This window comes from Filicampus tigris, chromosome 17, assembly GCF_054856515.1.
Source record: "Filicampus tigris isolate MCC_2025a chromosome 17, RoL_Ftig_1.0, whole genome shotgun sequence".
Lineage (NCBI taxonomy): Eukaryota > Metazoa > Chordata > Actinopteri > Syngnathiformes > Syngnathidae > Filicampus > Filicampus tigris.
The window spans coordinates 16,582,170-16,593,486 of record NC_141233.1 but is presented as its reverse complement, the minus strand read 5'-3'; the positions used below and the strand labels follow the sequence as shown (position 1 = coordinate 16,593,486).

The window sequence follows — 11,317 nt, the reverse complement described above, 5'->3', positions numbered from 1 at the left end:
TTCTGTTCTGAAGTTTTTATATATATATATGCTACAACAATACAATCTTACTATGAGAAAAAACTCAAACAAGTCAGGGGGTTTTAAATGGTGATATTGAGGGTAAAAAATGGGTTAAAAGAAAAAAAGGCACATACCTAATAAAAAGATATATTTTTTAAAGAGTCATAAATACAATAGAAATAAAAAGTGGCAATGTTACAAGAAAAACATTTTCAGACATTTTCAGACCCTCTTTTACCCAAATGTTTAACAAAATTTGAAAATCTAAGTTCCTGGGGTTGAATGGCTGGACTGCGAAAAGACATAAAAACGTTTTTGGCACTGAATGAGTCAGGCGTAAATTGTGAACCAGCCAACTGGATTTCAACGACGGCTAAATGCTTGAAGGAGATTCTGAATGAAAATGAAGAGACAAACCACATTTGGCCAGAAATAGTTTTTTTTTTTATATAAAATTTGAACAAGTGGATACAGAACAGGCTAATAGGCGTATAAAAAAATACATACAATAAAAGGAAAAAAATAAATGAATCTTATCTTTTCTATCTGAAGCAGACGTTCAAGTTAGCTGATGAAATGTAAAAGGCACTAAATGTACAACATTCCAGTTTGTTTGGGATTTCTTTTCAAACGAGAGGCCAAAGTCATTCCGAGACATACAAAAATAAAAATCACAGGGCAGGTTTTTGTCTTCCGTATTTAAGACGTAGTGCATTTTTTTTTTAATTTTATTTCACAACAAACAAAAAATGCTATCAAATAGAACAACTATTTAGCACACAGAGAGCTGAAAAGCGTAGCTAGGACCGTCCGTCTTTTTATAATTTATACTTTACAACACCACGTGGACGACGGCAACACGCACAAACACAAACGCAGGGACGCGCGCGCGCACACACGTACACACACACACAGCCCCCAGCAGCAGAAAACCACAACTGGAAAAAAATAAAATAAAATAAAAAGCGGCGAGCTATCATACAAGTTGGTGTTTTTGGGTGAAGACACTTAGTGAACTCGTTCAATAAAAAGCTAGCGGTGCCTGCAAAAGTGAAGCCCACAGTGCTAACAAGCTAAGGGCGCTAATATAAAAAAAATGTCCCTTTAAAAAAAATAAAATAAAATTCCCCATAAAAATGATGCTTCTCAGAATATTATGACTAAGTCAGACTGTGATTGTGCTTTTCACTCACTGTGGAGAAACTGCAAAAGAACTCCAATTTTGTTTTCTTGTTTGTTTTTTTTAAGGGAAATTTTGGAATGAAATTTGTCATCCAGTGACTCATCAAAGCGTTTTGGCTATTTGTTGGAAGAAATTGAAAAGAAATTGTATTCTGACAAATTCTATTTTCGTACACATGTTCTCGTAATCTAGAAGCAAGAGTTATGTTGTTGTGTTTGTTTGTTTAGTTTTTTTTTTTTTTTTACGAGAATTGTGGTTTGATTTCTCGGGGGGTAAAAAGAATTGTAATATTATATTACAAGAAAAAGTCAGGATTGTATCAACCTCGTGAGCTAGCGTGTTAATTGGTATGGCAACCGCTGACCTCTGGTGGCTCCTTTCGGTCACTACACGTGGTCACTCCTGCAGGCACGGCTTTTGAGCGCAAATAATGAAGGGATGCGGGGCGTGCTCATGAGACTGGAATGCACTTTGAGTAAACAGCAGCAGCACGAATGCACGAAGCCCGTGCGTACATGACACGTAGCGCACAGGGGGAATGACACGTCGTTCACATCAACTCAATTTGGCTTCAAGAAATACAAATGCACTTTAAAGCTGAATCACGGATGATGGCCATGATCATGACAAAGATGTTTGGCCCGCTTTTGATTTTTTGTTTTTTTTAAATAAATTTTCAATGCTTATACGTCAACAATCTTTTTTTTTTTTTTTTTGTTAGAGGATCATCACGCCAGTAGATCGCATGCAAACACCTTAGGAGGACATTTTTATCGGTTTTCTTTCTCCTTTCAACATGCAAAAGTAAATTTAAAAAAAAAATGTACTTGCACAGATATGATTTGTCCAAATGTTCCGGTGAGGCACGGAAGGACGACACCGACATGCTTTCAACGGTAACGTAACGTTAGTTAGCCAGCCCACCCGCTAGCGGCTAGGCTACATGCAAAGTGGTGAGCGCGTATGGTCATCATCATCATCAGAAGAAGAAGAAGAATTAGAATAAGGATGATTCTACGGCCTGCAGAGCCAACAAGAGTGCCGGCGAGCAATCAAACGTCAAACAATCCAGCTTGGCGTCAGCCGGCAGTGGCTGTGATTTCCGACAGTAGCACCAGTACAAAGTGTTCGTCCGCCGCCGACAACATTTGACACAAATTCGACGTTTTTTTTTGTTTTTTTTTTCTCGGGATGGGCCTGACCGATCAATATTTGCGTTTTGTCGTTGTTCTCCGTCATCGGGGACATCGTTACGCCAAGCGGACTTTTGGGATGGCTTTGCGCAAGTGCCGTCATTTGGAGTCTTCGCGCCACAAAAAGCGGCTACGTTTTTGTCGCTCGTCCCGTTTCTATGACAAACGTTTCGTTTCGGGAAAGTTGCCAAGTCAGCAGTTGGCAGCACGGATCGACAATTTCACTTCGCTTACCATTACAGCATTTTTTTTCCCCCCAAACTCCGAGCAAAGGAACATTTGGATGGCTTTTTCCTGCAATTATGTCAGCGTTTTTTTTTTAAATGCTTTGTGAACTAGTTGTAAGGAATAACGTTGTAATTGCAGATTTGTGCCCTGTATTTGCTGGCGTGAAAACGTGAACTGAACGTCGAAACAATTTCAATCTGTTCAAATAGTCCAGAAGTCAAGCAGACGCTTTGTTGTCCGTAGCCACGGCTCATAAAACAAAATCTGGATGTCTGAGGAAGGAATGTCGAAAGCTTGTGGAAATTTCTGTCAGTATGCCCAACGGTGCAGCAGTATTTGGTTGACGTGAGCATATTTCAAAACAAGCCAATGATGACGATGCAAGTGTGGACGTGATGGCTGAGGACAAAATCCCCCCCAAAAAATGAGAGCAAAGGCGTCCCTGTACAAAGAAGCAGCGGCGGATGCAAGAGGTCTGATACGAGTGTCTGTGTGTGTGTTTTGGACTTTTTGTTGCGCGTGGCTCCCCCCCCCCCCCCATCCAGTCCGTTTCAGTTTTTGCGAATGTCGGCGTAGACCACCGGCTCCATCTTGTGGAAGGAGTTTTTGCTGCCCGAGTGGTCCAACTGGGCGTATATCACCGGGCCCTGCCACAAACACAACACGTGACATCATTTCACCGCCATCAACGCCGCCAATCCCCCCCCCCCCCCGCGTCGCCAATCGTCCGCCCCCCGCCCCACCCCCGTTCTTGGGTTGACATGGCCGGGGCGTGCTGGGGTCCCCTACCTGCGCTTGGCCCGGCGGGCTGGTACTCGTGGGGCCCTCCGGCTTGGGCTCCGTCTTCTTGATGGGTTGCGGAGGCGGGGCGCGCGCGCTTTCCAAGTTTATACAGCTAGTTTTGGGGTACGGTTTCGCCACGGTGTCGTTGTTGCACGATGGCGAGACGAGGACAAAACGCACACAAAAATAAGAATGAAGAAAAAAGGAAAAAAGAAGAGACAAAACAGACAGCAAAATGAAAGTGAGTGATGAGCAAGTGAGGCGCTACAGCTAAAGTCAAAGACTTGACACTACACTACTCCCAAAAATGTCAGCATGAAATCCTTTGCGAGGACGTCCACTTCCAGGCCTTTCTGTGACTCTTCCCGTCTCTCTGCTGATGACATCATAAGCCCGTGACACGTGGATTTTTGCCCCGTTTTACTGCCGCTTCTCTTCTCTCCTGCCACCCTTCGCCACCCGCCCAACCCCCCCCCCCCCCCCAACCCCCACCCCCACCTGCTCAGAGGACACTTGCGGTCTTCTTTTGCAAGATTCCGACTGAGAGGCAAGAAGAGTCTCCGAAAGGCAAAGAAGCGGGCATCCTTGCTGCCGGTGCATTTTGGCTTCAGCCAAAAGTCAAACATTTCAAACTTTTTGCGAGTAGTGTATGTTAACTGTCTTTCTTTTTCCAATTGTTCCCTAATGAGAATCATGAGCAGTGTAGAGAATGAAGTCATGGATGGGTGGATGGAACTTTTTTGTTTTCACATTCAAGTTGGCTACAACTCATCGGGCCATTTTAGAGCAATTTATACTGTGGTGTGACTTCCCCCCCCCCCCCCCCCCCCCCAGATCTGCACAGAAAAAGGTCGGGTTCGGTCGGGAAAATCTTTCCAAGACTTCCGATAATCTGTGCCAATTTGAGCATGACCTCTCGGTTCTGAGCAAAGTCAGCCAAGGCTTGATAAATTATCGGAGGTCCCTGAATGATTATCCCGATTGGTGCGGGGTGTGTTAAAAGTGTTTTGTTTTTTTTTCTACCAGATCTGATCAGAAAAGGGGCGGGATCGGTCCAGAAAAATCTGTGAAGGAAAACGGATCGATCTGCATGAATTTGAGCCCTATTCAGCCGCCCCCCCCCCCGATTAAAGTAAGCAAAGGCCCGATTGTCGGATGTCGCAGAATGATTATCCCGTGGAGTGCGTCAAGTGTGACTTTTTTTTTTTTTTTTGCCTCCCTGATCCGCTTGGCAAAGGGTCAGGAAAATCTTTGAGACAACCGACAATGAGAGGCCGAGCGTGTACCGTAAAGGGAAGAAGCCCCTTTACGAGTTGAAAGCGATGTCAACATGCTTCAGTGAGTGATCAGGCCGAGCTAGCGCGCAGCAGGTTAGCGCCCGTCAAAAGGGGGACAAAGAGCGAGACGAGACGACGGATGGAAGCAAGCGGCGCCGGCGCAAACAGTAACCCCAAAGATGGCCAAGAACCACGGCGGAACGCTCGCGACGCACTTTTGGGTGTCGGCTGACATTTTGAGTCGGCGACGCGTCCAAAGCCGCCGAGCGGCTCCGCTCAGATCGGTTAGCCCCGTTGCCAAGGAAAATCGTTACTGATCAAAACGTGAACCCAGCAGCCATGCGATGTGTCAAGAGGCGCACAAATTGTTAGACCAGCGCTACGATTCATTCGGCACAAATCAGCGACTCGCACTTTTCACAACGGACTTCAAATGCACTTGAGCCTTTACAGGCCAACTTTGACCTTGAAACTGTTGACCGTTTCGGTCACGTCCGCGCACCCTGCTGCTCTCTGACAAGGAAGCGCAAAAGTCACAAGTGGTGTTTGCCATCCACTTCTACGCCTTCCTGCGAGTCTTCCAGTCTCCACTGCGTGAGACGCTAAGCGAGGTTTCGGACAGGACGTTCTTGGGGGGGGAAGTGGCCGCCGAGTTCAGAGCGTCATCGGCCGGTTGCAACACAAACCAAAAGAGGAGAAGGGCACGGGGGAGGAGAGATGTGACGTGGCAGGGAAACAGGCCAAAATCCAGGTTGCAAAAAAGGTTCCGACTACGTTTACCTGTAGAGGCTTTCGTGCAATTTAGTCTCATTGTGAAATTTCACCACAAAGCAAAATTTCCCTCACTTTTTAGTGTACAAGTAGTTGCAGTAAAATGGCAGCTCATTTGTCCAAATGCAAACAAAATCAGGTCAAAGAAATACTAGGGTAAAAAGACTGAGCACCCATTCCGGTGTTGGAGCAAGCTTTTGGGGCGGGGGGCACACCTACCCTTCGTAATCGTGGCGGTTGTGAAGCACCTTCATGACGACGCAGACGGCCACCAGGACCAGCACCAGCAGGGCCAAAACGCCGCACACCGCTCCCACGATGACGGCCGTGTTGCCCCGAGGAAGAGATTCTGCACCCCCAAAAAAACATTGGCTGCATCAACTGCTGCTGCTCGCATTTGTTTGCCCGGATGTCACGTCACGTCACCTCACGTCAGTTTGCGTGTTGTTTGTGCGCGCCGCGACGACTGATGAATGCTGAATCATTCCACGACAGTCCTTTATGTAACATGGCTTCGTGATTGTGGACATGCTACATGTGTGCTGTTGCTGCTTTATGAGCGCTTCTGTTTCAAGTGCTTGGCTGCCATCTTGTGGCATCCTTACGTAATTACAACCCCCCCCCAAACCCAGAGCCCTTCAAGGGAAAGTCAACCCAAACCTTTTTTTTTTTTTTCAAGAATATGTTCTAAGCAAGCCCACTAGTTGAAAAACGGCATTCTGATCAATATTGCGTTTGTTAAGAGTTCACTTTGAGCCATCTCAGGGGCGGCCATTTTGTCACTTCTGTCGACTGAAAATGACAGCACAGTTGCTCGGGTAATCGGCAATCCCGTCTGACCTGTTTTCTGAAGCAGAGCCGTGATTGGTCGTTACCTGAGCAGTTGTGATGTCATCTTCAGTCCACAGAAGTAACAAAAATGGCCGTCCCTGAGATGTCTCAAAACGGGTGCATTTTGCTGCTTAACTCATATTTCATATTAATCATATCGCCTTGTTTCAGCTAGTGGGCCTGCCGGGAACATATTCTTGACATGATTTCCCTTTAAGATAATATTAGCCCTTTTTGTCTATCTTTTGGCTTCCGCAACACAACGCATAACCAAATTGTGCCACTTGAAGCAGACGGAGTAAACTGGGCCGAACTGCATGTCAAACCCTGCTTGACGGCGGGACTTGTGGTGCGTGTTTTTGGTTTTGCACGTTTCTCATGCGTTGCTAGGGAATGTTGTCCAGTGAGGTAAGCAAGCCGCCACATGCAGGCGCACGCTTTCCAAGAAGTGACAACAAGCACGCAAGAATGTCGAGCCGCATGACAGCGGCAAGATGCGCTGCGCTCTCAAAGTTGGGCACGTTTGAGCAAAACAAACTCTTCAATTTAAGGCTCAATGCCAATAGCGGCCCTTAACGTCTCGTCTTGTCCCTTCCCCCTAGAAATGCGCGTTCACGACAACCGAGACGTGTCCCAATTCTGGGTAATCTTTCGGGGTAGACAAGGACCGTATGGCCCCGCAGCACACAGACGGACCCCGACCTCCCTAGACTCGACGATTTTACCCCCCCCCTTGTCTTCATCTGCCCAAAGAAGGTGAAGGGGGAGGAGACAAAGCTAAAGAGGAAGTAATGATAGGATTGGGCCTTAGTGCAATACAGCTCAACTGTACCCGGGCAGTTATTCTTTCACACACCATTAGAGGGAGCCCGCGAGGCAAATTGTCCAAATTGCACCTGATATTGCACATTTTTGTGGGACTTGCGTAGCGGGCGGCGCTCACCTCTGGAGACCACGCGCAGCTCGGTTCGAGCCGACGTGCCCATGAAGTCGGGCGGATTCTTCACGTCGCAGAAGTAGGTGCCGTTGTCGCTGAACTGCGCCGGGTTCAGTCGGATGGACACGTCCCGCTTGTTGATGTCGCCGATGAACTGCACTCGGTCTTTGAACTCCTTTGGCGCGGGGGCCGCCTTCCCGTTGTAAAAGTAAAAGATCTGCCACCGAAGGCAGGAAGGAAGGAAGGAAGGAAGGAATGAATTATATTTTCATTCGCCTTGGGCGCTGGCACAGATTTAACCGCATCACAGCCCATAAAAGTCCCAATTGCTACTTTCCTATTGTCCTTACTGCATTATTGCCATTTTTCTCATCCCATCAAATCAATTCTCCTCCACCTTGGAATGACCCGAACTGCTACCAATCCGCCGCAGCCCTTAAAACCCACCATCGTCACGGCCGAACGAGGCCGTCGAAACGTCTGGAAGACAAAACAAGCCAGCCACGTTTTTTCACGGGCGCGACCGTCCTCCGCAAATACGAGCTCTTCGCGTCACCGCATTTGCTCGCGGGCGAACGGAACGTGCAAACACTTACATCCTGTTTTTCATTCGCCTACGAAAACAAACGTCACACGCACATATCTGCTGGGCTTTTTCTTTGACTTTCCGGGGGACAGGAAATGGGCAAAGCGTGACAGCGAGGAAGACATGCGACAAAAGTAACAGAGCGACAGAAGTCTCTCGATTTATCCATCCAACAACACTTTGAAATCTTTTTGGGATCGATTATCCCATCTAGAGCTGCGACAATCGACAACTCATTGCTTATCAAATTAATCTCTAATTATATTGATTAATCGTTTGGGTGGCTTGTTTAATTCAAAATGGTCCAAAATCCATTCATCATTTGCGTCCATGGAGGAAAATCTCAGAGAGGCTAAATTCTGAGGATTTGTACCTTTTCAAGTTAAAAAGTGTCAGAAGGATAGCGGAGATCAAAATAGCTGTCGATTCGTTTGATGATGGCCGCCCGTTGAGCATCATTGAGCTTGCTTAGCTGCTCGTGTTCCTTCCGCGTCAGCGCCTTGAAGGACAATGGGCCGGAAAAGGCCTGTTTGGGAGCCGCGGGAAGGTCTTCCGGGTGGCGACTCACCGCATACGGCGCCTTGGAGAACTGGTTGTCGGGCTGACTGGACTGGAAGTTCCAGGTGACGGTGATGTGGCTGCTGACCACCTCGTTGGACTTGAAGGTGCAGCGGAGCACGCACGCCGTCCCGTTCTCCACCATCACCTCGGGCTCCGTGTAGATGTCAATGGCTAGCGTCGGCGTCCAGGCTGAAAGACGGACAAACTTGACGCTTTTTTTTTTTTTTTTCTCCCCCTCTCTCCAAGTTAGAGGCACAATGCGCTTGCTGCAAGCTCTTTGTCACTCGTAGTTGAAGTTTACACTCAAACTGATCCATAAAACAAACATGTGTTCATAAAGATGGTATATTTCTACATCAACGGGTTCACGCCAATCGTATCAGTTTGTCCAATGAACGTGCAGCTTTGTGCAAACAAAGCAAAACTCCATTGACAGGCTAAATAAAATTAGCATAGCTCTGTGTGTTTGTTTTAAAACATTTTCAGGTGCATTGTTTGGTTAACTTTTATGTGCATCATATTCAATTAAATTGAATAATCTAAGCAGCGGTGCAGTTTTTAATTTTGTTTCTATATGTATGCACAGTATTAAGGTTGAAGAAGCAGCGATGTGCACAAGCAAGGTCTGTGTGTAGAGTGCCCACATTTCGCAACACCAGACAGGGAAGCGAGCGTTAGTCAGCCGTTGCGCCTGTCAAAGAGTCAAAAGTAGAAGTGGCACTTGGCGTGAGAAAGCAGACTGGCTCCATATTTGCCTCCAAGCTAAAAACGGTCGGAATAATAACGACGTACCACATGATCGACTTTCAAGTACCGATACAGCAACACCAGACGGCTGTCAGCTATCCAAATAGTGTATCCGCTTGCTTTTTTTAACACGTAATCATGTACTGAAAAAAAGGAAGCTTTTTTTTTTTTTTTTTTTTGTATGTGTTATGATACAACTGAATGTCGATTACCAGCACTGTCGGATTAATACAGTAAACCCAAATTCACAGGGATAAGAATTGAGCCCTGCCACGAATAGCTTTAACCATAGACATATATACAGTATGTATTATTAACAGCTTCAACCATAAACATAACACAAACTGCGATCATAAAAAACCCATTATCATTTCAAACTCATCTTACAATATTAGCCCTGGCTTATTAAAGGTAAACTGAATTCAAACATACATACTTCAGTGACACCAATTGCTACTTTATGTAATGGTGCTTCGTAGAGTTCTGAAGAAAGAGCACAAACCCTGCAAATAAGCGATAGGTTCCACAGAGGAAAAATAGGAGGATTCGTCAATAGTGAACCACACATAGGTGGGGCTTCACTGTGGCTTATTTAAAAATACTTCAATTTAAAAAGGGGAATAAAAAAACAACAAACGGATTTGTGTTACTATTAGGGAAAAACATCCACCATCAAATCGTACAATGACTTATTCTGCGATTCCCACGCTGGGTTGCGATGCTTCGTTGATCATTTTTAGAATCAATTATTTACTGGCAAACAACCATCTTTATGGTAGCGTGATTTGGTCAGCAATTCCTATGCATTGCTGTGACATATCGTCAATGTTTTTACAATATTATCCATTTGTGTCGCTCAATATTTAGATCAAGTCGGCCATTCAAACAATATCGCAGTCTCGACGTCAAGTATCGCGATAGGGACGTGCCACCAGGTCGTAGGTACACCTCAGGATGACGATGCTAAGCTAAAAAGTTAGCCACTTTGAACACTCGTCTGCATTTAATGTCGGCTTCACTGTTGTTTCAAGGGCATTTTAGACAGCACGAATAATGAACAATAACATGTTCATTGACAGTGAAATGCCAATTCCCTTACGACACACTGACGTCAACAATCGTTGCTTTCTGATTATGTATTCGAAAAGGGAAATTCACGACCATGGAATACAAAAATGGCAGTTATATTTATTAACTGATGAAACTAATAAATAAACTCTAAAAATACACACACGCGGATCCAATGCACAGCCTGCCAATTGCGTCAGATATGTGTTTTTTTGTGTGTTGTTTCATTTAAGAACGTATTTTCGGTCACTGAATGTTGCAATATGTTTCTCTACAATATTCAATTTGACTAACGCACCTAGCAAAGGTTGTTTTCATCGGGAAATGCGAGCAGTTTGGCGAATTGTGCGGCCCCAGAGAGGCCAACGAGGCTTGTTTGTGTTTTGGTCCGCCTCTGCTCAAAACCTCCAAGTTGCGCACTCCCTCTACAGACGTCGAGTTCATACGATGCTTCTTCTAAAGCGAACCGAGCCGGGGACGAGTTCGGCCGTGTTAATGAGAGCTCAATATGCGACATTAATGAGGAAAACTGCGTGAAGGTGTCGCCTAGACGTGATCCTCGGGACAACGTCGTCGAGTGTCTTGAAATCACAACCCACCCGAGGAAAAAGGGGGTGGGGGACAACACACACACATCTAATGACTAAATTGGACTCACCTGAGAAAATTAAGAACACAAATCCAGTTAGTAAACCATGTGTAGAAATCGTATCGTGCCGTTTAGGCTCCATTGTGTCTTTCAAAAAAAAAAACCCCAAGGAGTTTGTGATCTTTTTCCCCACCCTCTTCACAGAAGCATCGATCGGTCTTCTTCGCGGCTGAGTTAAGGACGTGCATTCCGCCTCCCTGTGGGCCAACCGGTGTATTGCATCATTTATCCAGCCACCACGTTGGCCCGTTGGTGGTAAGTAATCACGTTCGCCATATTGGATGTGGCAGATTTGCTAACCCAGTTCTTCTCAAATAGGGACAAGAATAGTATAATTGCACACCCACGACAATAGGTGGCAGCTGCACTCAGACAGGCAGAGTTGTACTTGCAGTATAACGATTTTATGGACACAAGATACTATTTATAGTCGCAACGGAGAGTTGTTTTCTTCTTCCCGGGTGGGTGTAACAGAGCATACTTGAGAAACACTGCCATAA

At 45.8% G+C, this 11,317-nt stretch overlaps 1 protein-coding gene across 1 annotated transcript; it reads right to left on the bottom strand.

The window, feature by feature from the left end:
• Positions 1-424: 424 nt before the first annotated feature.
• Positions 425-11,014, bottom strand: mpzl1l (myelin protein zero-like 1 like). Its single transcript, XM_086057505.1, has 6 exons — positions 10,827-11,014; positions 8,361-8,542; positions 7,213-7,423; positions 5,658-5,787; positions 3,397-3,502; positions 425-3,254 (listed from the first exon to the last, which is right to left on the bottom strand). The coding sequence occupies exons 1-6, from the start codon at positions 10,897-10,899 to the stop codon at positions 3,159-3,161; spliced, it is 798 nt and encodes a 265-aa protein (XP_085913631.1). The 5' UTR covers positions 10,900-11,014; the 3' UTR covers positions 425-3,158.
• Positions 11,015-11,317: the final 303 nt, after the last annotated feature.

Excerpts from the sequence above, each read along its gene's own strand:
- mpzl1l (XM_086057505.1), bottom strand. The coding sequence starts at position 10,899 with ATGGAGCCTAAACGGCACGATACGATTTCTACACATGGTTTACTAACT. Across the intron at positions 8,543-10,826 it reads TGTGTTCTTAATTTTCTCAG|CCTGGACGCCGACGCTAGCC; the intron begins GTGAGTCCAATT and ends TCCGTCTTTCAG. Across the intron at positions 7,424-8,360 it reads TCTCCAAGGCGCCGTATGCG|ATCTTTTACTTTTACAACGG; the intron begins GTGAGTCGCCAC and ends CTTCGGTGGCAG.